General features: G+C 59.5%; 1 protein-coding gene across 1 annotated transcript; it reads right to left on the bottom strand.

The window, feature by feature from the left end:
- Window positions 1-1,750: 1,750 nt before the first annotated feature.
- Window positions 1,751-22,674, bottom strand: LOC119104131 (rho GTPase-activating protein 15). Its single transcript, XM_037227816.1, has 12 exons — window positions 22,501-22,674; window positions 21,542-21,712; window positions 20,843-20,998; window positions 16,719-16,835; window positions 16,000-16,170; window positions 11,188-11,319; window positions 10,004-10,129; window positions 9,463-9,622; window positions 8,140-8,268; window positions 3,955-4,130; window positions 2,946-3,190; window positions 1,751-2,140 (listed from the first exon to the last, which is right to left on the bottom strand). Exons 2-12 carry the CDS (start codon window positions 21,695-21,697, stop codon window positions 1,963-1,965), a joined length of 1,746 nt encoding a protein of 581 aa, XP_037083711.1. The 5' UTR covers window positions 21,698-21,712; window positions 22,501-22,674; the 3' UTR covers window positions 1,751-1,962.
- Between the last annotated feature and the right edge of the window lie 108 nt (window positions 22,675-22,782).

Below are 22,782 nucleotides of genomic sequence, written 5' to 3'. Positions count from 1 at the left end.
AATGGAGCACCAATACAGTCCTGCTGCATATGGCCCGGTGAGCTACAGGTCCAGCACGCTAGCTCCCTCCTTTTCCTGGGCCCGGCCCGTGCCGGCCGACCGGTCCACGTGGCACCCGGCTGCACCCCAGGCCCTTGCGCACCGCGGGCCCAACAGCGGGCCCGTGCTGCCCCACGCTGTGACGTCACAGCACCCCGGCGGGTCCAACCGCCACTCCTTGTGAGGGACCGCCGCCCTTCTCTCATTTTTGGCGCGCGTTAACCACGCGCGCCAATTCAGAAACCTCCCCCCGCAGCTGAGCGAGTTCACAGTCTTCATCTGCGATATGTTCTCTCACGTGTTGAACGGTGACGGATCGCAATGCCGACGATAAAATGGCTTCCACGCATTTAGCATAGTCCGGCAGTTTGTCGACGGCCATGTCCGGAAACAGAAGACGGATCTGAGATACTACCGCGGGGCTGATGCCGTCTAAGAAACAGCTTCCGGGCAAGGCATATGCCACCGTTACGCATGGAACTGACGAGTAGGTTTAACACAACGCTTAACGCTAAACACAACGTAACCAAAGGGAGAAGAGCGTTCACCCAGCGAAACCAGTGCGTGACCAGGTGAAGGGGTATTGAAATTGGTCAGAAGTGAAACAGCTCCGACGTCATCATCCCTGCGATGAAATCGTCGTTGGCTTAAAATGTGCTGCTGTTCGTGGTCAGAGCGGGAAGCTCCAACTCCGCGTGCCGCGCGTCAGTCGAAATCGATTCCGCGGGAACAGAAGCAATAAGTTTCCGCATGATCGAGAAACCCTATGCACGGCTGGAAAAGCCACCTGCCAACGCCAATAATACGTGGTCGGGCCCTGGGGCGCTCAGTAACAGAACTTCCGAGGCGCTGGGGCGAGTCGCTTACGTCTGTGCGTGATCCGGCGGCCACGAGGCTGGCGATGCCCTGGTTGATCACGGATAGCGCAAGAGTGGAATCCTGATGCTAGCATACAACTAAGCGGGTGCGAAGCCTTTCAGGTCAAATTTCAACGTGCTGCTCTCATTGCCAGCAAAACTGACGCATCATTCTTTGTCATCAAAACGTCGCTACTGGTGCCACGATCACACCAAACACCGCTCGCTCATTCGCTTCCGCGCTTTCCGTCCAAAGGCAGTGGCAAAATACCGAGCTTTGTATTACCACCATATAGCATCAATATACATCCATTTACAGTAGCAATAATACAGACTGCTAACAAATGTAGACAATGGAATCTCCAGTATCACTGGGGGCGCTGCGGCAGGCATACGAGCCGCCCCACAAATCGGAAGACGAGGGAAGAGGAAGGCATCCGTTGGCGTGGCGTCCGACAGGCGGGCGGCCATTTTGACACAAGTTCCCAGGCCCAGCAGACGGCCCGGTCTCATCGGCTGCAGCAGCGCCGAGGCACGTGGTAACCAAGAAGAAGCATAACAATGTACTATCTTAAATAGCTAGACAAGATTCTGTGCGGGTTTCCGCATGGAAACACTCGCGATTCGGTACGCCGGTGTGCGCCGGACGCGCCACCCGCGACTGGGACGGTCGTCCCACCTCAAAACATACTTCTCGCGCAGATCATTCCGCCAGAACCACCCGGCATCACAGACACCCACTTGATCACTGAGGGCAAACCTCGACACGGACGACCAGGGGTCTTATGCGTGGTCCCCGGGCCACCCGCCACACCAGTCTGCGGCGGGTGACGCCATTCGGGCGTCCGGCGTCGCGGGACAGCCTCGCCCCAGCCGACGCCTCCCCTCTTCTCTTCCGCAGCCTCACTGCTGCGGTACGGACGCGTCCAGAGCAGCACGCCGCCGCCGGTGCTCCAGCCGCATCGCTTGTCACCAGCTCCCATGACGTCAGCGCCGGCTGAGCGGAGCCGAGCGCAGCGGTCCCGTTCCACCGGGCCCGGTCAGCGGCGGCGGCGGCGCCGGCGGATCACGGGGCCCCAAACACGGCCGACATGTTCTCCAGCAGCGCCTCGACCACGCGGTTCTGCTTCATCAGATCAAGCGCCAGGTCTGGCGAGTCTTGCTCGGGCCACATCAGCGTCGGCCCGAACACCATCGCCAGGTTGTGCGCGTGCATGCGGTTAAAGTCCTGCAGCTCAGTCACCCTGCGGAGAAAGACGCGCCACGTCTACACGCCCACCAACACATCCGTCGAGCCGAAGCTCCGGCTGGCGGCGACGGGGCACCAGGCAACGCCGGCTGACTCAGCATGCCGGCGTCGCCGCGCGCTGTCCCGGCACACTGCCGTCCCGCCCCCTTTCCTCTCCCCCCCCCCCCCCCCAATCCGTGCAGACCCCACGGGCCGGACGCATCGAAGATACACATTACCGGGCCTCCCAAATCGCTGCCTGCCCACTCAAGTTGGGAACCTCTAACCGTTTGCTGACCTCACGCACCCTGACTAGTACTTAGGGGGGGGGGGGGGCATAGCCACACGATTTTGTCCTTGAGTGGCGTGTAACATGACGCATGTCTGACGGTTTCCCTGCTGATCTGATTTCTGATGCTGATTTCCCTGCTGACGGTTTCCCTGCTGAACAGTTGCAATAAAAACAGCTTTCCTTTCGATCCGAGTGCAGGCGGCCGACGCCTCGCGGCGGACCGCCTGCCAGAAACCATCACAGCAATCGCTGTGTGTTTTAAATCGTCGCAGACACCGCATCGTTACGTGTGAGGAGCATGACCTCCACGAAACTTCAAGAAAGAAGGCGGAACAAGAAAATACATCACGAGTACCATCGCACGTGCCACCTGTCCGACGACCCGGCGCAAGGCTCTCGCAGGTCCCATCCGTCCCACTCCCACAACCGGCATGGGTCCCACCGCGGTCCCTGCGCCATCGCCACACACCAGGCTGTACTCCAGACAGCCCCGGCCCGCCCCTGCTGCCGCGCTGTCGGCCGGCCTCACCTGCTCAGGTGGCCCAGCACGGCCCGCAGCGTGTCCCGGTTGCAGGCCGGCAGGTCGACCACCAGCGAGCGGAAGGCCGACACCTGCTCGGCGCGCGCCGGCAGCCCGGCCGCCCGCAGCGCCTCCGGCAGCAGCTCGAACGGCACCAGCGGTTCTTTCAGCTCGCGGAAGAACAGCTTGAGAGCGCCCGTCAGCACGTGCACGTCCTCCTCGTCCCAGAGCACCTGGTAGTTGTCCTGGTCCACCTGCCGCCCGGTCCCGGTGGTGAGGTGTGACAGGCGCGGGGGAGAGCCGATGAACATAAAGAGGGGAGAGGGAGGAGGTGACGGCAGCTGTCATCCCCTCTGGTTCGGCGGTAAGGCGCGGAAGGCGGGGGAGAGAGCGGAGGCACACAGACAGAGAGGGAACGGGAGGAGGCGACGGCAGCTGTCATCCCACTCGGAAGACGGAAAGCTATATGCTGACACGCGCACCGCACAATGTACGGGCGAGGCACGACATTAAGCCGAGAAGGAAGTCGTACAGTCTGGCTACCCACACAAGACACACAGCAAGCTTCAGCATTCGTGAGCAGCAAGGTTTTGAGTGATGCTAAACTGGCGCTTTTTTAGCTGAGGTACCTAATCGTTTAGGCCAATTAACCTAGGAGTGACACAGACAAGCACGCTGCGATGCCGGTGGCTGTGTACAACACCGACCGCCGATCAGGACGCCCACGCTGGGAAAGACACGACCAACAGCAAACAGGGCCACGGCACCATGTGGGAACAAGCAATGTTGAGCCCGGCAAGACAGAACGCGATATGTCCCAACGAATGTCATTCAACCAAAGATTCAGCACACATACTACCCAAGCGCAAAGCCACCGCACGGCCGTACACAAATCGGGCCCTGTGGTAGTGCCACGACAGCAAAGTGGCGGCCATTCTCCACAGCATCGGATGCTGGCGGGGCCGCTGTGCAGCAGTGCATGGCCGGCGTCTAGTGGGCCGGGGCGCCGCAGCCTCACCTCGCAGCGCAGACGCTGCACCTGGCTCAGGTTGCCCGATGCCCGGTACACGCCGTCCATCTTCATGTACTCCGGCTTGGCCTCGATGGCCGACACGCACTCGCGCACGAAGCGCGGCACCGTGCTGCCCTCGGCCTCGCAGAGCGCCGCCAGGTGGCCGCCGAACACCGACTCGTCTGCGGAGAGCGCGGCCGGCCCGGTCACGCGGCGACGGCGCAGACACGGCGACCCGGCGCACAGCAGCAGTCGGCAGCAGGCCCGCACACACATCAGTCGGCGGCCATACACGCCCACGGCGCATACGGAGAGACGAGGCCACGTGACGTACCGTGTGGCGGCACCTCCGGCCAGACGAGACACAAGTCGTAATACGACAAACAGACCCTTAATGCGGTCGAGCTTGATGGCAGCGGGACAATGCAACATATCGGCAGCCTTCTTTTCATTGGCGTTTCATCGAAGATCGATGCAATTATAGAAAATCTTACACATTTGAAGACATCGAGGCGATCATCAGATATGGTGAAATAAGCTCGCTTGTAACTAATGGTATACTTTTAAATACACAACACTGCTCAAGGCGACACAGTTTCACTACTTAGTGAATACGTTCATCAATACGTTATCGTTTGATTGCGTCACGGTACGTTCCTAAGACATCAGAGGGCCAGCCGAACTGGCCGTGCGAAATTCCTATGATAGCGGATGTCTGACTCACTTGCAGTACTTCACCTTCTCGAGAAGTGTCTTGACATCGGTGCGTCATTGGCAGAGCCAAAATAGTCTAATGTGCGCGTGTTTTTGACCCTTTCTCTTGGTGTTCTTGCACATTAATCAGCAATTTCATATTGTTAACCTGTCTTCAGGTGCTCGGTTCCGGTGTTACCCATAAGTAATTCGATTATCAGTCTTATTTCTGTTACAACTGGTACCACTGTCCATCTCCCTTTATTAGGTAGCAAAGCACATGACCTCTTATCCTCTTCTCTTGTTTTAGCCTAATCCTCGCGACGCTCCACCTATCCGGGGCGGCCTATATGCGCCAGCCACGAGTGGGCCGAGAGCCCCGTGAGAAGGGGGACCCCGACCGGGCGCCCGGCGCACACCCTGAGGGGTTCCTGCGCGAGCTAAAGCTCGGCCATTGACCCACAAGCGCATGTAGTTCTGCCCCAACATCATCTATTCTTTATCCAATAGCCCTGAAATGTTCATCTGTGGCCGAAAGGGCGCTAATCCAAACAACCAAACCAAAAATCGTGTCCAAACTTACAGCACTGCGTGCGTGACACTACTGTATAGGCAAATGATCTCCATTAGGGCCAGAAATCGTACTGATCAGTACGTCAGGGCCGTGCACAGCCCTGACTGATTTCCACAAGGTATGTCTCAGCCCAAAACCCCATACAAATGTGAAGCACTCCATTTCAGATTTCGTTCCGACTTAAGCTACAACGGGACTTTTGATGCAAGGATTCGGAGATTGTGAAGATGACAAGTAAGCCGCCATCACAACACACCGCAGTTATGTGGACGCCAGAGAGCCGGTATGTTGGGCGTCTGACGGGCGAGGTGCTCACGGGGGGGCCATCACGTGTAATGATATCAAAACAAGGGCGATTATGGCTCTTGGTAGCTTAACAAATAGGGGTCTTATCATCGGTCATGTCCGCCTTTCGTGGGTTCACAGGCAGATATGTTGACGGATGCAGCATTCACGCACGAGCTCACAAACACCAATGCTCACAGCTCACAAACGCCAATGCACGGCAATTAGCTGGCTGCGGACCTAGCTTTGGAGTCGATGAAATGGACAACTTTACGTTGACCGAAGTTTGCATTATCCTTGAGGATTGACAAAAGCGCAGCAGTTCTGGGTCTATATCGAAAAAATCAATTTTGTCTACGCCTGCGCAGCTTTCGAGGATGCAATGGAGACCAGCCATACAAATCGAAGAATCAGGCCGCTCACTGTCAATTTGTGTCGAGCTTGTGGCGCCAGATAGCGCTGAACTGGCTCGGTAACAGGAAGACGATATAATCGCCATCTACCCACCGTATACCCATTTGCTGCGACTGCCACCGTCTCACGCCAACTTTACCAACTCCCAAAGCTGACGAGCCCGCCTATCGGGCGTGACCAGCTCCGAGCAGACGCGCTTACTTTGTGCTAACATCGAATACTCGAGATCTAAGTCCGGTTTTCACCTGAGCTGAGCTGATTTCCCGGGACAAATACATTTTCATGAGCCTATGTGGATAGCAGAGGAACTGTATCGTAACATTGCACGAAAATCGCGCAGAATCATGAGCCTATGTGGATAGCAGAGGAACAACATCGTAATATTGCACGAAAATCATACAGAATCAAATTATTTTGAGGTACATACCTCACAGCTGCTACAGTACAGCTTTAAAAATTTGATCCTTGATGCGCAGAGCTGCGTGGAGCTGTGATGAGTAGTGGATTTAAGACTATTAATTCGTACAGCACATTCCGGTCCGGCCAAAGTGGCACGCTCCGGATGAGAACTGAACCACGAGCAACCTACAGCCTCGCTCGTTATTTCCCAGAACGATTCCGTTAAGTTACGCTGATCGACAGCATTACAGGCTAGATGGCAATCTTGCGCATGCCATAACATTACATAACATTGTGCAGCATTACATGCTCGATGGCAATCTTGTGCATGCCATAACAATCGATGCAAAACAACTGAGACTAGACACGTCGGTGAAGCCACCGCTGCCGCGATGCGCCTGGTGTGACGCCTTACATGTGTGACCTTAGCAAATGTTTGAACAATTTGTTTGTGTTTGAATGTTTGAAGCTACCTTGTGGTCATATCCTCGCACGTGTCCGTAACAGGATGGCATCAATGCCATTTTATCATCCGTAATCAGTTCCAAAGAATGGTTTTCATCACTGCGTGTGATCAATAACAGACGCACTAAAGCGATACCTAACCAGCATCGCCATAGTTACCGAAATCAAGCCGCTTCGGGTTGTGCTGCACCTAAGGTCACTGCCCTGCCCTCCATCTCTCCGCGTGTCTACCCCCGGCCGCTGCCCAGTCCAGCGAAATGACCCGTCATTTCCCGGGGACGCTCAGCACAGTGCGGGCGCGGGACCATCGCCGGTCGGACGGGCCGCACCGGCCAGCACGCCGCATCAGCCGTCTCTACACGTCGCCTGGGCGACCAGCCGGGCCTTCGCGGTGTCACCAGCGTGAACGGCGCCGAGCGTGGCCATGCCGGCGGCGGGACCGATGGGGCGACGCCGGACCTGACCGCTGACCCGTCCTCCATGTGGCCCCACATCCCGGACGGCGCGCACCCGTGACGGCCGCACCCGCACCCGTCGCAGATGGCCAGCTCTGTCACAGCCAGGCTGACGGCCAGCCGGGCGAAAGGCGGCCGGCTCAGAACAACGCGTGACATGCTGCAGCACGTCAGCACAGGGTGTCCGTTGGACCGAACCTATTTTGTTGAGGCGATGGGGTCAAGGCAGCTACCTGCGCCTTGTAAGGACTGCCGCATCTCTCAAACATCCCTGCAAAACCTTCAGTCGCCAAGGACAGTGAAAACTGGATCTTCAGCCAGGCCAGCATGTGATGCACGTGTTCCATGTACCACCGTCTCCCACTTCTAATCCCAACAAACCGTGCACTAATTCGATACATGCTCTAGACCCAACTCTCTCGCGCAGAATGGTTTAAAAACATAACTTAGGCGCAAAAGCCACGCGCAAACATAAGAGCTGGGTGCAGAAAAACACAGCAACCATAGTGACCAACCATTTTAGACCAGCCAACCAACCGACCATTTTAGCGGCGCGGAGCCCCGACCATCCTGCGGGAGGCGCCGCTCGTATTCTGGCCAGTGTGGCCAGCCTACATATCCGGTCTGTTTCAACAGAGCCGGAAGGAGACTACATGGACCGGCCGGTGCCGCCGCCGTGCCTGAGGAGCGCACCATCCGGGCGGCCGCCTCACCCCTCACCACCGCACCACCGCATGCTGAAACCCCCACCGCGCGCCGCACCCGCCGACCGCAGCACACCAGGAGCAGACAGATCGCCCTCCACCACACACTGCATGCAGAGCAGGCGAGCACGCGGGCCGAGCCCGGAGCACACACGCACGAGCTGGGAGCGCCTCCGGCAGCGGCAGCACCCGTCGGACGTACCTTTCAGTATGCCGCGGCTGACCAGCGCGTCGGCCGGCGGGCGCGCGCGGAAAAACCGGCGCAGCCGATCGCGGATCGTGCTACTGTCCCTAGAAAGGTCCTCCTGGCTGCCGCTCACGGCGCCGTTGACTGGAAGGCGGCCACACCGGTTAGTGGAGCAAGCCGGCCAGCGCGCCGCGCTCGGCGGCAGGCGGGTTAGCCGAGCAAGCACGCCGACGCCCGACCAGAGCGGGACGTATGTACAGCCCGGTTAAATGTTGTCAGCTGGCGTTAGAGGGCACGTCACAGAAAGCGGCAGGTCACGGGCGGCACAGCACGGAAACGGAGACAGAGAGAGCACCGGCCAGGCAGCGACGAGTCAGTGCACGTCCACCTATCAGAGACAACGCAGGAAGCTGTCACATAGTTGCCGCCGGACCGAGTGAGACTGACAGGAGCTTGAGGTGCTGTCGGTGGCACGGCCCCATCTGGTCATGGCGACGGTGACCTTCCCAGGTGACGACTGCGACACCGCTATGTCCGCACACTGCCAATGACGGCAGCAATCGAATGGCTACGCGACGACTCCCGAGGCCACATGGTCGGACGTGGCGTAGCTTCGGACTGCCCCGGCCCTCACGACGCCACCAATGCATACGAGGCTATCGCCACAAAATGGCTCACTCGACTGGTGTTCTGGCGTACGCGCAATGCGCAACACAGATCGGCACTGGTAACAGATATTTGGAGACGAAACGCCACCTGCATGCGACAGCAACACATGCTGATTCCATGCAGAAGGTAAGAGGCTCGCACTGTGGGTGAAGCTGACGGCCATTCTGTGCCTAAAAGTTGCACTACGGACCCAGACGCCATCGCTTCACATTACCGGCCAAGATGCTACCCTAAAAAACTGACAGCAAATATGCAGACGTCTTCTACTGTATTTGAATCACATCAGCCAAAGGCCATGGTAAATTTGTTGTTTTGTTTGCGTTAGTATTCCAGCATGCAGGAGTTCATGTCTATTACCACGACCCACCTAAAACGCTTCCGCTGGCCACATACCGAATGACTTCCACAGCACAGCGAATCTTTTTAAACAAAGTGCCCAAAAATCAAGACTTCTCGGACCTTGTTGTTTTCATGGATGTGTGGAACAACTGACTGGGTTGTTCCATACATCAGACCCAACAACACACAGCACGACTATCTCCCCGCTGCCCTAACACGCCCGACACACCCCGCCGAACCCGACACCAACGCACCGTCCACCTGGTCCCCTAGCCGTGCCCGTCCAGTCCGCCGCCCACTCCGGCCGCAGCCACCGGCCGGGCCACTCACAGCGAGCGGAGCGGGTGCGCGTCAGCCGGAGCTCCTCACGCGGCGCCGGCCGCTCCGGCGCCAGCAGGTGGTCCAGACCCTGCGGCATGCGCGCGATGGCGTCCCGGATGGCACCATACCAGACGCCAGCCGTGGTCGAGTTCTCCTCCTGCAGCAGCAGCTGACGGTAGCGGGGCGAGGCGTCAGGGCACGGCGTTCGCACAGGTGATGGCGCCGCTGCGGTCTGACGCCGCACCGGGCGCCGCCGGACGGGACGGTGGGGAAGATGTGGACCGGATGGCAGCCAGGAGCAGTACATCGACGACAATCAACCAATACCAAGGGAGTGCCGGGACTGAATGCAAAGGGAGCGCAAGAGCCACATCGCCATTTCTATTCCAGACTGAGCTCCTTCCAACCACGTCCACAGGCGGCGTTTAGCACAGCCGAGCCCTGTGTACTCCAGTGACGGTGACACTGCCCGGACACGCCCGTGTCCGCAGCCGTGCCCCGCCGTCGGCAGCGCGCGGCTGCAGCCGGGGCGGGGCGGGGCGACACTCACCTGGAGGCCGTGCACGGTGCACACCTCGAACACGTTCTTGCGCGAGGAGGCGGTCGGGTCGCCAGGAGACGAGCGCGCCGGCCAGGTCCACCGACCGTCTCTGGACTGTGACCGGGCCGAGCCCCACTGCCGACGCACCGACCACGTCAAAGGGAGAGCGTGCGTCAAGGGCAGTGACACAACTTCCTCGCGGCGGCACGGCAATGAGGACCCCGGACCACCATCAGCGCCGATGAAGGTCCACACTTCCTTATCCCGCCCCGCCATCTCCCGCCCCGGTCTCTCTCTCCGTCTCCTTCCTCCTCTCCTTCCTCTCTCTCTCTCTTCCTCTCTCTCTTTTTTTTCTCTCTTCTCTCCTCTCTCTCTCCTTCTCCCTCTCCCTTCCCCTCTCCCCTCTCCCTCTCCCTCTCTCCCTCTCCCTCTCCCTCTCCCTCTCCCTCTCTCTCCCTCTCCCTCTCCCTCTCTCCCTCTCCCCTCTCCCTCTCCCCCTCTCCCTCTCCCTCTCCCTCTCCCTCTCCCCTCTCTCTCCCTCTCCCTCGCCCTCTCCCTCTCCCTCTCCCTCTCCCTCTCCCTCTCCCTCTCCTCTCCCTCTCCCTCTCCCTCTCCCTCTCCCTCTCCTCTCCCTCTCCCTCTCCTCTCCCTCTCCCTCTCCTCTCCCTCTCCCTCCCCTCTCCCTCTCCCTCTCCCTCTCCCTCTCCCTCTCCCTCTCCCTCTCCCTCCCTCTCTCTCTCTCTCTCTCTCTCTCCTCTCTCTCTCTCTCTCTCTCTCTCTCTCTCTCTCTCTCTCTCTCTCTCTTTTTCTCTTTCCTTTGCCACCGCCCTGCCGTCCTAACACGACAGCGTGTGGAGACACCGGCGACAGATGAAAAGTGCTTCAGAATGGACCTGGCGCCTCCCGGACTGCGTGACGCCGTTGGAAAGCTGCCTTCCGGAAGTACACCGCCCACAGTCGGTCACACCGGGGAGGCGACGGCACGGTCCAACAAACATTTTCGCGAAACGGACCTGGGCATCCAACACCGCCACTGCGTCACATATCCATCGCGCAAACAAGGCAGCACTGCCAATACCATCTCGCACTGCCCGACCTATGCGTCCACTGCACACACCCCGCTCCCAGCGGCGTCCCCCCCCCCCCCCCTCCCCGCGGTCGGAGCGTGACGCCGTGACGCCGCCGCCGCTCACCATGCCGGCGGCGCCCTTGACGTCCTTGAAGAGCAGCAGGTAGCGGTCCGTGAGCACCACGTGGCAGGGCGCCCAGTTCTTGCGCACCCGCCGGGACGTCTCTGTGGCCACCTTGGTCCGGTTCAGCGTGCCCTGTCGGCAGCAGGAGACGGCGTCTGGAGACGGACACAACGACGCCGGGGGAGCCTGGCGCTGCTGACAGCATGACAAAGTCAGGTCTTTCGGGGGGGAGAACATGACAGTCAGGCCTTTAGAGGGTAGAACATCACAAAGTCAGGCCTTTCGAAGGGAAAAGTGGCAAAGTTAGGTCTTTCGAGGGGACAAAGTGACAAAGTCAGACATTTGGAGGTGACAAAGTGACAAGGACAAGCATTTCGAGATGACAAAATGACAAAGCCAGGCATTTCGAGGCAACGAAGTGACAAGGTCAAGCATTTCAAGGTGACAAAATGACAAAGTCAGGCCTTTCGAGATAATGAAGTGACAAGGTCAGGCCTTTTGTGGGAACAGTGACAAAGTCAGGCCTTCGAGGTGACAATGTGACAAGGTCAGGCCTCCCGAGGGGACAAAGTGGCAAAGTCGGGCCTTTCGTGGGACCAACTGACAAAGTCAAGCCTATCGAGGGACAAACTGACAAAGTTAGGCTTTTCGAGGGGGCAGTGATTATTTGCACATCTCGCTCATTTTTGTATTTCTTCAAGGCACTGCACAGTCTGGTTCCTTGCGTTCAGACATGAGGGGTACGTCATCCAAAGGGCATTCAACCCGACTCTGTACCCAGGGAATATCGCGGACTTAGTCCAAGGGTACCCGAGCCGAACAAACAGGAACTGTCGCGGCTGATCATTTTATATGCCTCAGCTGGCAACAGCCAGAGAGCCAACCTGGCACGAAGCAGCCGTGTCTTAGCATCAGATGGCGAGAAAATGTCCCCTCAGGTTCTGACCTACACCAAGACACCAAGAGACCAAATGACCTGATAAAACGGCATGCAACTATATCCTGAGTTAGCAGTCCAGGCGTGCCTATCGTGTCTTCGGCTATCAGAGTCGCTGGCGCAGGCTAAACCACACTTAAAAACACAAGTCAATCCAAACACAACACAACCAAATAATGGCCTCAGCCCTGTTGTTCTCAGCAACGGTGTGACAAGAATCATATTACTCCGCTCAAGAATAGTATGACTTCGGAATAAGAATGATCACAGATGGAAGTGGAATCGCATTCGTAGTTTTACTCCACCTGCCATTCCGACCAACACAATTTTTTTGACCCATACTCGATACTTTGTGAAGGGGTGTATCGAATATCTCACGTCGGTTGCGCATACCAATAACGCCTCTGCGCAACACCGGAACGATTTCCAATCCGGATGTTCGGCAGAGACCATGTTGCAGGGATAACGGTGCCCGCTACACACAGTACTGGAACATAAGTGCCCGCTCCACGCTAAACACGAACAAGAGAGCTCGCTCCACGCTTCACTGGAGGAAGAGTGCCCGTTGCACACTACACTGACCATGGCGATGGCTATGACACCTGGCCGCAGGCGGGCGCCGCCGGTCATCACGGCAACACACGCCTCACACCAGACGGACCACAGCCCCGGGCCAGCGGCCGGCATCTCCGCCTCGACCGGTGCAGAGTACCAGCTGACCGGCCGGCGACGGCGGCCGCTCAGACCGCTCCGGCCGGAGACCCCGCACAGCGGTTCACTGTAGGTCACTCAGCGATCCCCGGTGCACTGTCAATCACGCGCCGGCCCCGGTCCACTCTCGGTCACCCAGCGGCCCCGGTCCACTGTACGTCACCCAGCGGCCCCGGTCCACTGTCGGTCACCCAGCGGCCCCGGTCCACTCTCGGTCACTCGGCGGCCCCGGTCCACTGTCGGTCACCCCGCGGCCCCGGTCCACTGCACGTCACCCAGCGGCCCCGGTCCACCCTCGATCACCCAGCGGCCCCGGTGCACTGTCGGTCACTCGGCGGCCCCGGTCCACTGTCGGTCACCCAGCGGCCCCGATCCACTGTCGGTCACCCAGCGGTGGGTCCCCGGCCGGTCACACGTCGGTGCCGGGTCCCGCGACACTGGCGACGGCGCTCAGAGTGCGAACCAGCGTCGGAGGGCCACGGCACTCCGGGGTGACATCACAGCCGCGGGTCAGGAGTGAGTCACTGGGGCCGACACACCGGGCCCGGGACGGATACGGGACCCGTCCGGCCAGCAGCGTCATGATGTTCCGGCGGATGCAAGGCACGCAGCGCCCTCCGTCCCCGACCACGAACCGATCGCAGTGAAAGCATTCTGGGACCTTATTTGGTCTTCATAAAGCTGCACACATTAGTCGCTTCTGGTGACCAGGCGGCTACGTAATTGCGTTCCAATTGGTCCGCCCAGAAATTGCCGGATGACTGGCTATCGTTGCATATACTTGCTAGTAACTTTCTGTCGATGATGACGGCTGACTGGGCTCACTGAACTATTCACTGATGATTGGGTTTACTGAACTAAGGCCTCAACAAACAACAAATATTAACAAGAATCTGTTCCAGTCAACACGCGGCGCTGCGGTCAACAAAATGTTTGTTAACCGCAGCGCCGCTTCCGACTCAACAGGTTGCAGAGTTGATTCCGACAGAACTAAAAACGCCTGCTCTCAATGCACACCGCATTTGGTGCTGAAGTACGAGCAGTGAGTGTTGATTAGCCGAAACATATACGCTCAACGAACACCGGAGGCGGCAGACACGGGGGCAATCTGACCAGCCCGCTGAGGTTCCACTGTCATTACCAACAATGGCGGCCAACTGTCTGAAGCCGGCGCCGGCAGGCATCGTCCATCCGCCGATATATTAACTCAATCAATGGAACACGTCAACCCCCTGACAACCACTCAGGTCGCAGGTGGCGGTCTTTGGGGGAATGTCTCAAATTCTTGGGAACTTCCGTAAAAAAAAACAATTCAGCATAATACCGATTGGCAAAACGGCTCTTCAATCCCATCGACCTCATCAGTTTTGTCACCTGCAGAAATGCTGCGGTGGTATCCTATGATTCCATACCCAATGGGCCAGAACAAAAAAGGGTGCAAGTAGCCCAGTGCGTGACTTGTAAACTCCATTGGATACTGTCGCGTTGTACCCGCCAAAAGGCGTCAAGCTTGCTCAAATCACGTTTTCGCCGACTATAGGTAACTTAGGAAATGTTCAAGATGTGGAGTCGATGCCAGTCAAAGTGTGCGACTTTTCACTTCTAAGGTGCCAGGTGAGATCACCTGAGGTTATTGTGTGACCTTCCATGACCTTGACCTTAAATAACGCTACGCTTACGATCTTCATGCGCGAGGACATATACCTATGACAACATGACAACATGACATATCTACTACCGCACGACGCTGTTCATCTGACCCAACCTGTTACTTACCTAGTCGTCGACTTTTCGGGCATTTCGACTGCGCAGTCATACAACACCCATACGACCTGACCTCGCGTGACCTTGACCTCCAATGACCAAATAATTGCCACTGACATCAAACTATGGGCCAAGATAGGACGGGTCTACAGGCCAATCTGACGTAACTTTTTCCATATCTGGTAGGTAAGCTTGACTTCGAAATTTGAACGACCCTAGAAAAGGCCAGGAGCATCGGTAATGTTTGCGATAACGTCTCGTGCCGTCTGTACATCCCATAACGTCTTCAACACCCATGAACCAGGTTTGGGCCCAGCCGAGCCTAGAATGCGCCGAGGCGAGTCCAATTTTAACGTGTTCACCACGCAGATCTGAGAGAACTGGGCCAGAAGTCGATGACATGACATCCGACGTAAAAAGGCTCGACGGTCGGCCACTAAACAGTCCACTAGATGGCCTGAGAGGACGTCATAATGCAGGTGCGATGCGCTGGCTGATTCAGTCGCCAATCAGTCTGATCTTCTGCGTCCTTTTTTTCCATGTCCCCTAAAGAGACTTCCCAGTAGGACACGAATGTTGCACAACCAGCCGTTTCTGTCATATATGTCTACGCCAACTCCGTTCCAGACACGGGGAAAGAGGTGAAAGAGAAAGGAGAGGAGAAAAAAGAAAACCGCGCACTGGGGTTTTATCATCTAGAAGATTGCTTTACACAATGGGTGCAAAATAACCGTCACAGCCAGAGTTCATGAACTCTTAACAACTGGCAACATTCGTAAATAAGTAGAATACCAACAATATTCGGTGAAAAGAGGTGTATCAATGCGTTAGAGCTGATCATCAATATGCCAACTATTACCAAAGTACAATGGCTCATAAAAACACAAAGAAAGCCTAAAAACACCAGCTACCGTGTCTTGTATTCCAAGGTGACTGGCACCAGACACCATGCGTCATGACTGTTCAAATGCTCTGTCGTCTCCACATAACGCCGCCAGACTGAAGCCTAATTGTCGTCGCGCATGACGTGCTTATCGAAGCAGCTAGTGCGTTACAACATAACTCTAGTTCTGTCGCAGGCGCCGCTCTCACCCACCGAGTGCGATGCCTACATTAGGACTCTAGCAGCTCCTGGTGTAATACGGTGAAGGAGCGAATTAAAAGTACAGCGAGGGTGGTGCGCCAGGAGCTTACTTTGACACGGCCCTGGGCAGGCGGCATGGCAAGCCGTCCCCGGTTGCCTTCATCTGCCGGGTAGACACCGACCGAGGAGCTCGCTGCAGGAGGATCTGACACAGAGTCGCCCCACCTGCAGCGACCAGCATCCGAGCTCGCCGCGCCGTCGAGCTGGTGCTCCCGCGGCCGCTCTGACCAGGCGTGGGAGGCCCAGCAGCGCTCACCTGATGCAGGATGGTGTGCGTCTGATCGCCGGCGAACACGCGGGGTCGGCCGGCGCCGGGCGCCGGCGGCACCAGCAGCGAGCGGCCCCGCTGGCTGCGGCCCGCCTGGCGCACGTACGGCGGGATGGGCAGCGGCGGCGGCGCCGGCCCGCCCAGCCGCGCCGTCGCCTCCTACCGGGCAGAGGGCCGCACGTCAGAGGGGCGCCGCCACCGCCTGGACGGCTGCGGCGCTGGGAGCGGGCCACGGGCCGACAGGCGGACACCGGGGAGCCATCCGGCGGGCAAAGGGCCGCACGTCAGAGGGGCACCGCCGCCGCCCGGACGGCTGCAGCGCTGGGAGCGGGCCACGGGCCAACAGGCGGACACCGGGGAGCCATCCGGCGGGCAGAGGGCCGCACGTCAGAGGGGCGCCGCCGCCGCCCGGACGGACGGACGGGGCACTCGGAGCCGGTTACGGGCCGACAGGACGCCAGGGGCGTCATCTGGCGGGCGCGGCAGGCACACGGGCAGGCGACGCGGCGCACTGGCCCGACACATTACACGCCAGAAGAGGGACCAGGCCGACTTCGGAAACGGGGACACACCAGCCAGCAGCCGTTCGCAGCGGGGAAATGCCACGAGCTGCAAGGCAGTTTGTGAAATGCGAGCAGACATGGGGGATATCAGATGCGAGGGCAACTAAACCGGCCCACAACAGCGAACCCAAGACTACTACTGACCTTGTCTTTGGCATTCTGACTAGTTCCATCGTCGACAGACGGCAGGGCCCAGTAAGAGGACGTACCGCCCTCCTCGAAAAAATACACATGCCCGTCCTCGTTCTGATTGCTGTACCACTGCGGAACAGAGGAGAGCACGGACTCGGTCACGACGGCCAGCAACTCCAAACGAACGGGGACAGGGAGACCAAGAAAAGTGCTCACGTGTTGGCTTTAGAGCCTGAAGTACTAGAGCTCTCCAGGACTTTCTCTTAGAGAATGTGTTGGTAACTGTAACGTATTACAATGTACACGCTCCTGAAATGAGATCAGTTGCAACAGCATGACAAAAAACAACACGAAACAAAGAGAAAGACAAACAGAATGATGACATGAAAGATGGGCACCATTTGCATTCTAAACCTGCCACGCTTACAGAAAAAGCATGCATGTCGGAACCATTCCGCACAGTAGCATTCGAGCCCCTTCCACGGGTCCTAGCATACCGCTGTCGCCCTGGTCAACACCGCGCCGCTATTGCTGTGAAGCAGGGCCCACCTCGCGATGACACCCGCCGCCACCCGCGCCGGGGCCTCGGCGGCGGGCCACCTACCCGGGCCGTCTGTCGTGTCAGCCCGGCGGCGGGCCGGCCGCGGCGCGCGCTGGCCAAGCCCTGCTCAATCTGGCCGATCCGCTGGCGGACCGAGACGGCCTGCAGCGCCGCCGCGTCGCTGGCGCTTCTCTCTCGGCCGCCCTCCTCCGGCGCCGACGGCGGCGGCAGAGGCGTCTGTACCGGCGCCTCGGGCTGCGGCGCGGCCACGTCTGGCGACGGCGCCTCCTCGGACGGCGACGCCTCGCCGGGCGGCAGCGAGACGCGAGCCACCTTGGCCGGTGCCTCGTCGGTGGGCGAGTGCAGCGCAGTGTGGAAAGAGTCGTCGCTGGACGAGCTGAAGCCGTGCGACAGCCGCGCCGTCCGGCTGCGGCGCTTAAGCGGCGCCTCTGTGCCGCTTCGAGGGCTCGCCGGCTCGTCCGCCGCGCCGTGCCGCTGCACGGGAGCCTCGGCGTCGCTGTACCGCTTCAGATGAACCTCCGCTCCACTGTGCCGCTTAAAGGGCTGCTCCGCCCCGCTGTGTCGCTTCAAAGCCTCCTCCATCCCGCTGTACCGCTTCAGAATCGCCTCTGCCCCGCTGTGACGCCTGAGCGTTTCGTCCGACCTTCTACGGCGCCCCAAAACCTCCTCCTCTCCACTGTGTCGCTTGGGCAGCTTCTCTAGTCCAGTGCGCCGCCTGCGCATGTGCTCTGGCTCGCCGAGTCGCTCCGGCGTCCGCGCGTGGCCACGCAGAAGAACCTCATCTTCGCCCCAAACTTCGTCTGGCTCGCGCCAAACGCCGCCGTCCACGTCCCACTCGGACCGGCTCCTAACTGGACTGGCCGGCCGGCCGTCGTCCGCCCGGATCGTCATCAGCGAGAGGTTGACGATGTGCGCCATTTGATCGCTGGCGCGGCGCCGCCGCTGCCGCCTCTCGACCGCCGCCGTCTCACCGCGCACCTCCGCCATCGCGCTCGCACTGCACTCGCCGCCGCTAGCCGGCGACAACCACAGGAAGCCGGCGATAGCGAGTGTGCGGCGCGGCGACGAAGGCGCCGCCGGCGGCCGCCGCTTCCACTCACCTGTCGCAGTCCGAACTCTGACAAGCAGGCCAGCCTGGTCTCGGACGAGGAGCGGCGCGCGGCCAGGTGCCGGCGCGCCGCCGAGCGCAGCATGACGTCATCGTCGCACATGGTGGCCGGCCGGGCTGTGAGCGGGCGTCAGGAGGCGACCGCGCTGCCGCCGGCACGCCGTACTTCCGCCAGCGGCGACGCCAGGCGGCCGTTGACGGCGGCGGCGGACTGAGCGCGGCCCGGGGCCTCAGTAATCCGCCGGCGGGCGCCGCCGTTGCCCCGCCGGCTATCGCGCGCGTCCGGGAAGCGTGCGGTCAGCGGGGCGTCCGGCGCCTCGAGGTCGGCCGGCCGCAGGGCGTCGCGGCGGTCGGCGCAGATGGCGCGACGTCGACGGCTGCCGGCGAGAGCCGTCCACTTCCAGCCGGAGCTCGGCCGAGCGGACGGCGAGTGGATCGCCGCAGGCTGGCGACGCGGGTTGGATCTGGTTGTTCCAAGGAGGAAATCGAGACGGTGAGCTCACTTCTGAGATGATCTCATTCTTCGAGGACGTGTTGTTTTTGCTGCAGCGGTCTCCTGTCTCCTCTTCCGCCGCTTCTTCATGCATAATGGTAGCAATAGACGTACGTCCGACATACAGTGACTTGTCGATATCAGACCCTCTCCGACACTGTGGACTTTAATTAATGCCACACGGTCCACTGTTGAGTTCCAAATTCGAATGCAATGCTGTGAGCTCCAAAATTCACTAGATTTTGGCACAAATACCCTGTGCAGGTGAGTTCAGTTTGAAATTTGTCAAAGCTTTAACTCACCTGAAGAGGGCGTGTCTACTGAAATGCGGTGAATTTTACGGATTATTGTATTTCATTCTAATGTGAACACGCAGTAAATAGCGTACCGTGTATATGTGTTTTCGTGTATACTTTCTGTAACAAAAAATGTTCTGAAGCTGGGCAAAAGCTTACAGCCTATTCAAGGACGCTTCGAAGCCCACCCTGACACTACTTATGGCTAGATCTGACTTTACCTAGGTGCTTACCTTTACCTGACCATGTAGTGTTTGTAACGGAGCGACGCTTACCTAGTTAACATTGGCTTGAGGAGGTTGATTCGAATGTGAAAGGATCAGAGACATGCGCCTAAAATCCTTTCCACACAGGCCAGTTACGCGAGCAATGTGGCCCACGCTTTGAAGAGACAGCACCCGGCGAAATTTTAGCCGACAACCGCCACTACTCAGCTCTCTCATCACTGTGAGCCTCGCGGCCCGTTGACTTCCGTTATTGTTTGTACTTTCTGGTAGGGGAGGGGGGGGGGGGGGGGCGGAGAGCAGCAACAAGTTTGATATCCTAATATCATTGCTTTATCGCCCTTCTTCGAAGAAGAGTCACGCTACTCCGCTCAATTCGAATACACCGAGAGGACGCACGCAATCACACCATGCAGTCAGCGCGACCACGCTTCGAATCGGCCGTGCATTCAAAGTTGAGGCCCAGGTGGACTAGGGGCTGTCTCATACTAGCACCCAACCAGTCTATCCAGTGGTGACATCGCTTCCGGGTTAATGCAAATGTCCTGTTCCACAACACGCTCATGTGAGCGCCGTGCCACCCTTTAACTGATAGAACGCACTGAGATGACCTCGGCGCAAAAGCCGTGGTCTCGTGACAGGCTTCAGAAGAGACGTCCCAACGTAACGTCCGATTCTGGTTATGTATGAATCCTCGGATGGTCACTAATGCAAAGCTTAAAAGCGGTCCATACCAAGGGCATGAAACGGACAGGACCCTCCCCCCATCCCCCCCCCCCCCACAAAAATGCGAGCTGAGGCATGCAAGGCCAAACCCGTTTTACATGCCACATTCCATTGGCAGCCACCCCGTTCCGATGTGACACCGAAGCACTGCCCTCCCAATGCCGGGCGCCTCTCCAGCCGGCGGCGGGAGGAGGCCTGGCTGTATGCTGCGCAGGAGAGCGTCACCAGACGCGGCCGCCCGGTCCCTGTCCCAGGTCAGCAGCTGGCCGGCCAGCAGCAGCTAGCCTTCAGTGGCCTGTTGACCCTTACGCATAAGCCTGTATGGAAACTGAAGACAAGGCCGAACCTCCCGGACAGATCCCAAGCCTGATGGCAGAGAGGTGTGACCCACCCTTGCCCAGGTGGGACATCGCCCCTCCCCCTACCCGGGTAGAGGGATGTGCGGGACACCCCTTGTTCCTTGCTCCGGCAGGGGGCGTGGAGACGGCCTCACCCGAGCAAAGGCATGCGAGTCCACCCTAACCCGCCTTTATAACAGTCGGTCCACTCTCACCTGGCTAGGCAGACGTGTACTTTGCAGTCTTACCCAGGTAGGGAGGGGGGGGGGGGGGGCGTGGTCACCACTGGTGGGCAATGGGGGCCACGACACCGGGTCTTATCCAAGTAGGGAGGGGGGGGGGCGTGGTCACCACTGGTGGGCAGTGGGGGCCGTGACACTGGGCCTTACCCGGGTGGGTGACGTGTCGCGCACGTAGCAGAGCTCGCCGCTGGAGTCGACGCGGCGCCGCCAGCCGGACGGCAGCGGCACCAGCGGCACGTCCACCTCCAACACGGGCGTCGCCGGCTCCTCCCGCTCGCCATACTTCTCCGGGCTCACGCTCGTCTGGGGAGGGACGGCGGTGGAGGCGGTCAGGAGGGGCGCAGCCGGGACGGGAGCGGCCGGAGTCGGTCGCAGTGCCGGCAGCGAAGACACTGAGAGCGATGCTGAGGTGGGGCGAGGACCAATACACTGGGCTAGCACTGAGAGCCATTTTGCGAGAGCACATGGAATTTTATGCGTAAATCAGGGCAGTGGCTTTTGTCACCAACTGAACTAAGAACCTCAAAAAAACGACAGGAGCAAGTGGCTTACTCTCAGATACGTGTTGGTTGTTCTGGAACAGCAAACTCGCCGTCCAAGCACTGATTGCCACAGCAAGACATCCCATGCGAAAAGCTGACGACTCGACGAACACGCTCACTTGAGCCCGTGGGGCCGTGGACCTCACATCCCAACGGCTCGCGCGGCTCCGACCGCCGCCTCAACCCTGCCCAGTATGGGAGCCCGAGGTCCTTCCCATGACGGATCGGCGCATCCGTCACGGACGGACACGGACACGGATTCCCGGGTGGACGGACGGACCGGCCCCAGCCGGGCACCACTGACCGACTTGACGTTGCGTCGCGGCGGCTTCCACGTGCTGTTCTGCGTGTCCACGTTGTAGTAGTACTTCCTGCCGCGGTGCACGTACTCGCCCCAGCCGTCCCAGAGGCAGCGCTGCGGCGTGTCTAGGATGTGCGGCACCGGCGGCGCCTCCTTCATCTGAGTCGACGACACCTGGCGGCGCCGGGCAGGCTCAGTCAGCCGGCCCCTGAGCCTCAGCGGCCGGGGCGCCGGGCAGGCTCAGTCAGCCGGCCCCTGAGCCTCAGCGGCCGGGGCGCCGGGCAGGCTCAGTCAGCCGGCCCCTGGGCCTCAGCGACAGACTCCCACCTCAGCGGCCGGGGCGCCGCACTCGGCACGGAGCCATGTACAACGATCTGGGGCGGTAGGGATAGGACAGACTCCCACCTCAGCGGCCAGGGCGTCGCACTCGGCACCGAGCCATGTACAACAATCTGGGGCGGTAGGGATAGGACAGACTCCCATCTCAGCGGCCAGGGCGCCGCACTCGGCACCGAGCCATGTACAACAATCTGAGGCGGTGGAAATGAGCAAAACCACTTCCCATCGCAAGAACCAACAAATGTCAAAATACGATAGCTATCTTATAGCCTTGGACATGACGCACCTGACAAGTTTGGGGTTAAGCAAGCTGCAACCTCGGGTAGTCGGGATTACGTGGCAACTTCATGGAAAGTCGTAAGGTAGCCAAGTACAGTGGACACGTTTAAGGTTCTTAGCTTAGTTGGTGACAAAATGTAATTAACAAATCGACAGTGATTTAGCTTCAATAACAAGACTATGCCCCGGCAAACACCGGTGTCGGCTAACATGGGCGAGGTCGACACTGGCGGAAGCCAGCAAGCCCATACCCCAGGTCGCCAACCCAGATGACTGGCCCCTAGCAGACGCCACCTGACCCAGCGTCGCCCGCTGCATCCAGCCTGCGGCGGCGCGTCACCCACCTCCGACAGCCGCGTGCGGGGGCGCGGCACGGGCAGGTGATCGGCCGAGCGGCTGAGCCCCGAGCGCGGCCGCAGCGGGTTGGCGAAGTAGAGCGCGGCGCGCACGTGGTCCAGCTGCTCGCAGGAGCCGCCCGCCTCGCTGTCGGCCGGCTCTGAGTCGGACCAGGGCTCGGCGTCGTCAGGTGTGACGGGCGCCGACGAGCAGCCAGCGTCGGCGGCCGGGCGCAGGCGCAGCTGCTTGGGCGGCACGGGCGGTCGCGGCGGGCCAGCCACGCGCGGTGG

This window comes from Pollicipes pollicipes, unplaced genomic scaffold (genome assembly GCF_011947565.3).
Source record: "Pollicipes pollicipes isolate AB1234 unplaced genomic scaffold, Ppol_2.1 Scaffold_5909;HRSCAF=7009_pilon_pilon_pilon, whole genome shotgun sequence".
NCBI classification, from domain to species: Eukaryota; Metazoa; Arthropoda; class Thecostraca; order Pollicipedomorpha; family Pollicipedidae; genus Pollicipes; species Pollicipes pollicipes.
The sequence above is the reverse complement of the archived record's forward strand: the minus strand, read 5'-3'. Positions and strand labels throughout refer to the sequence as shown.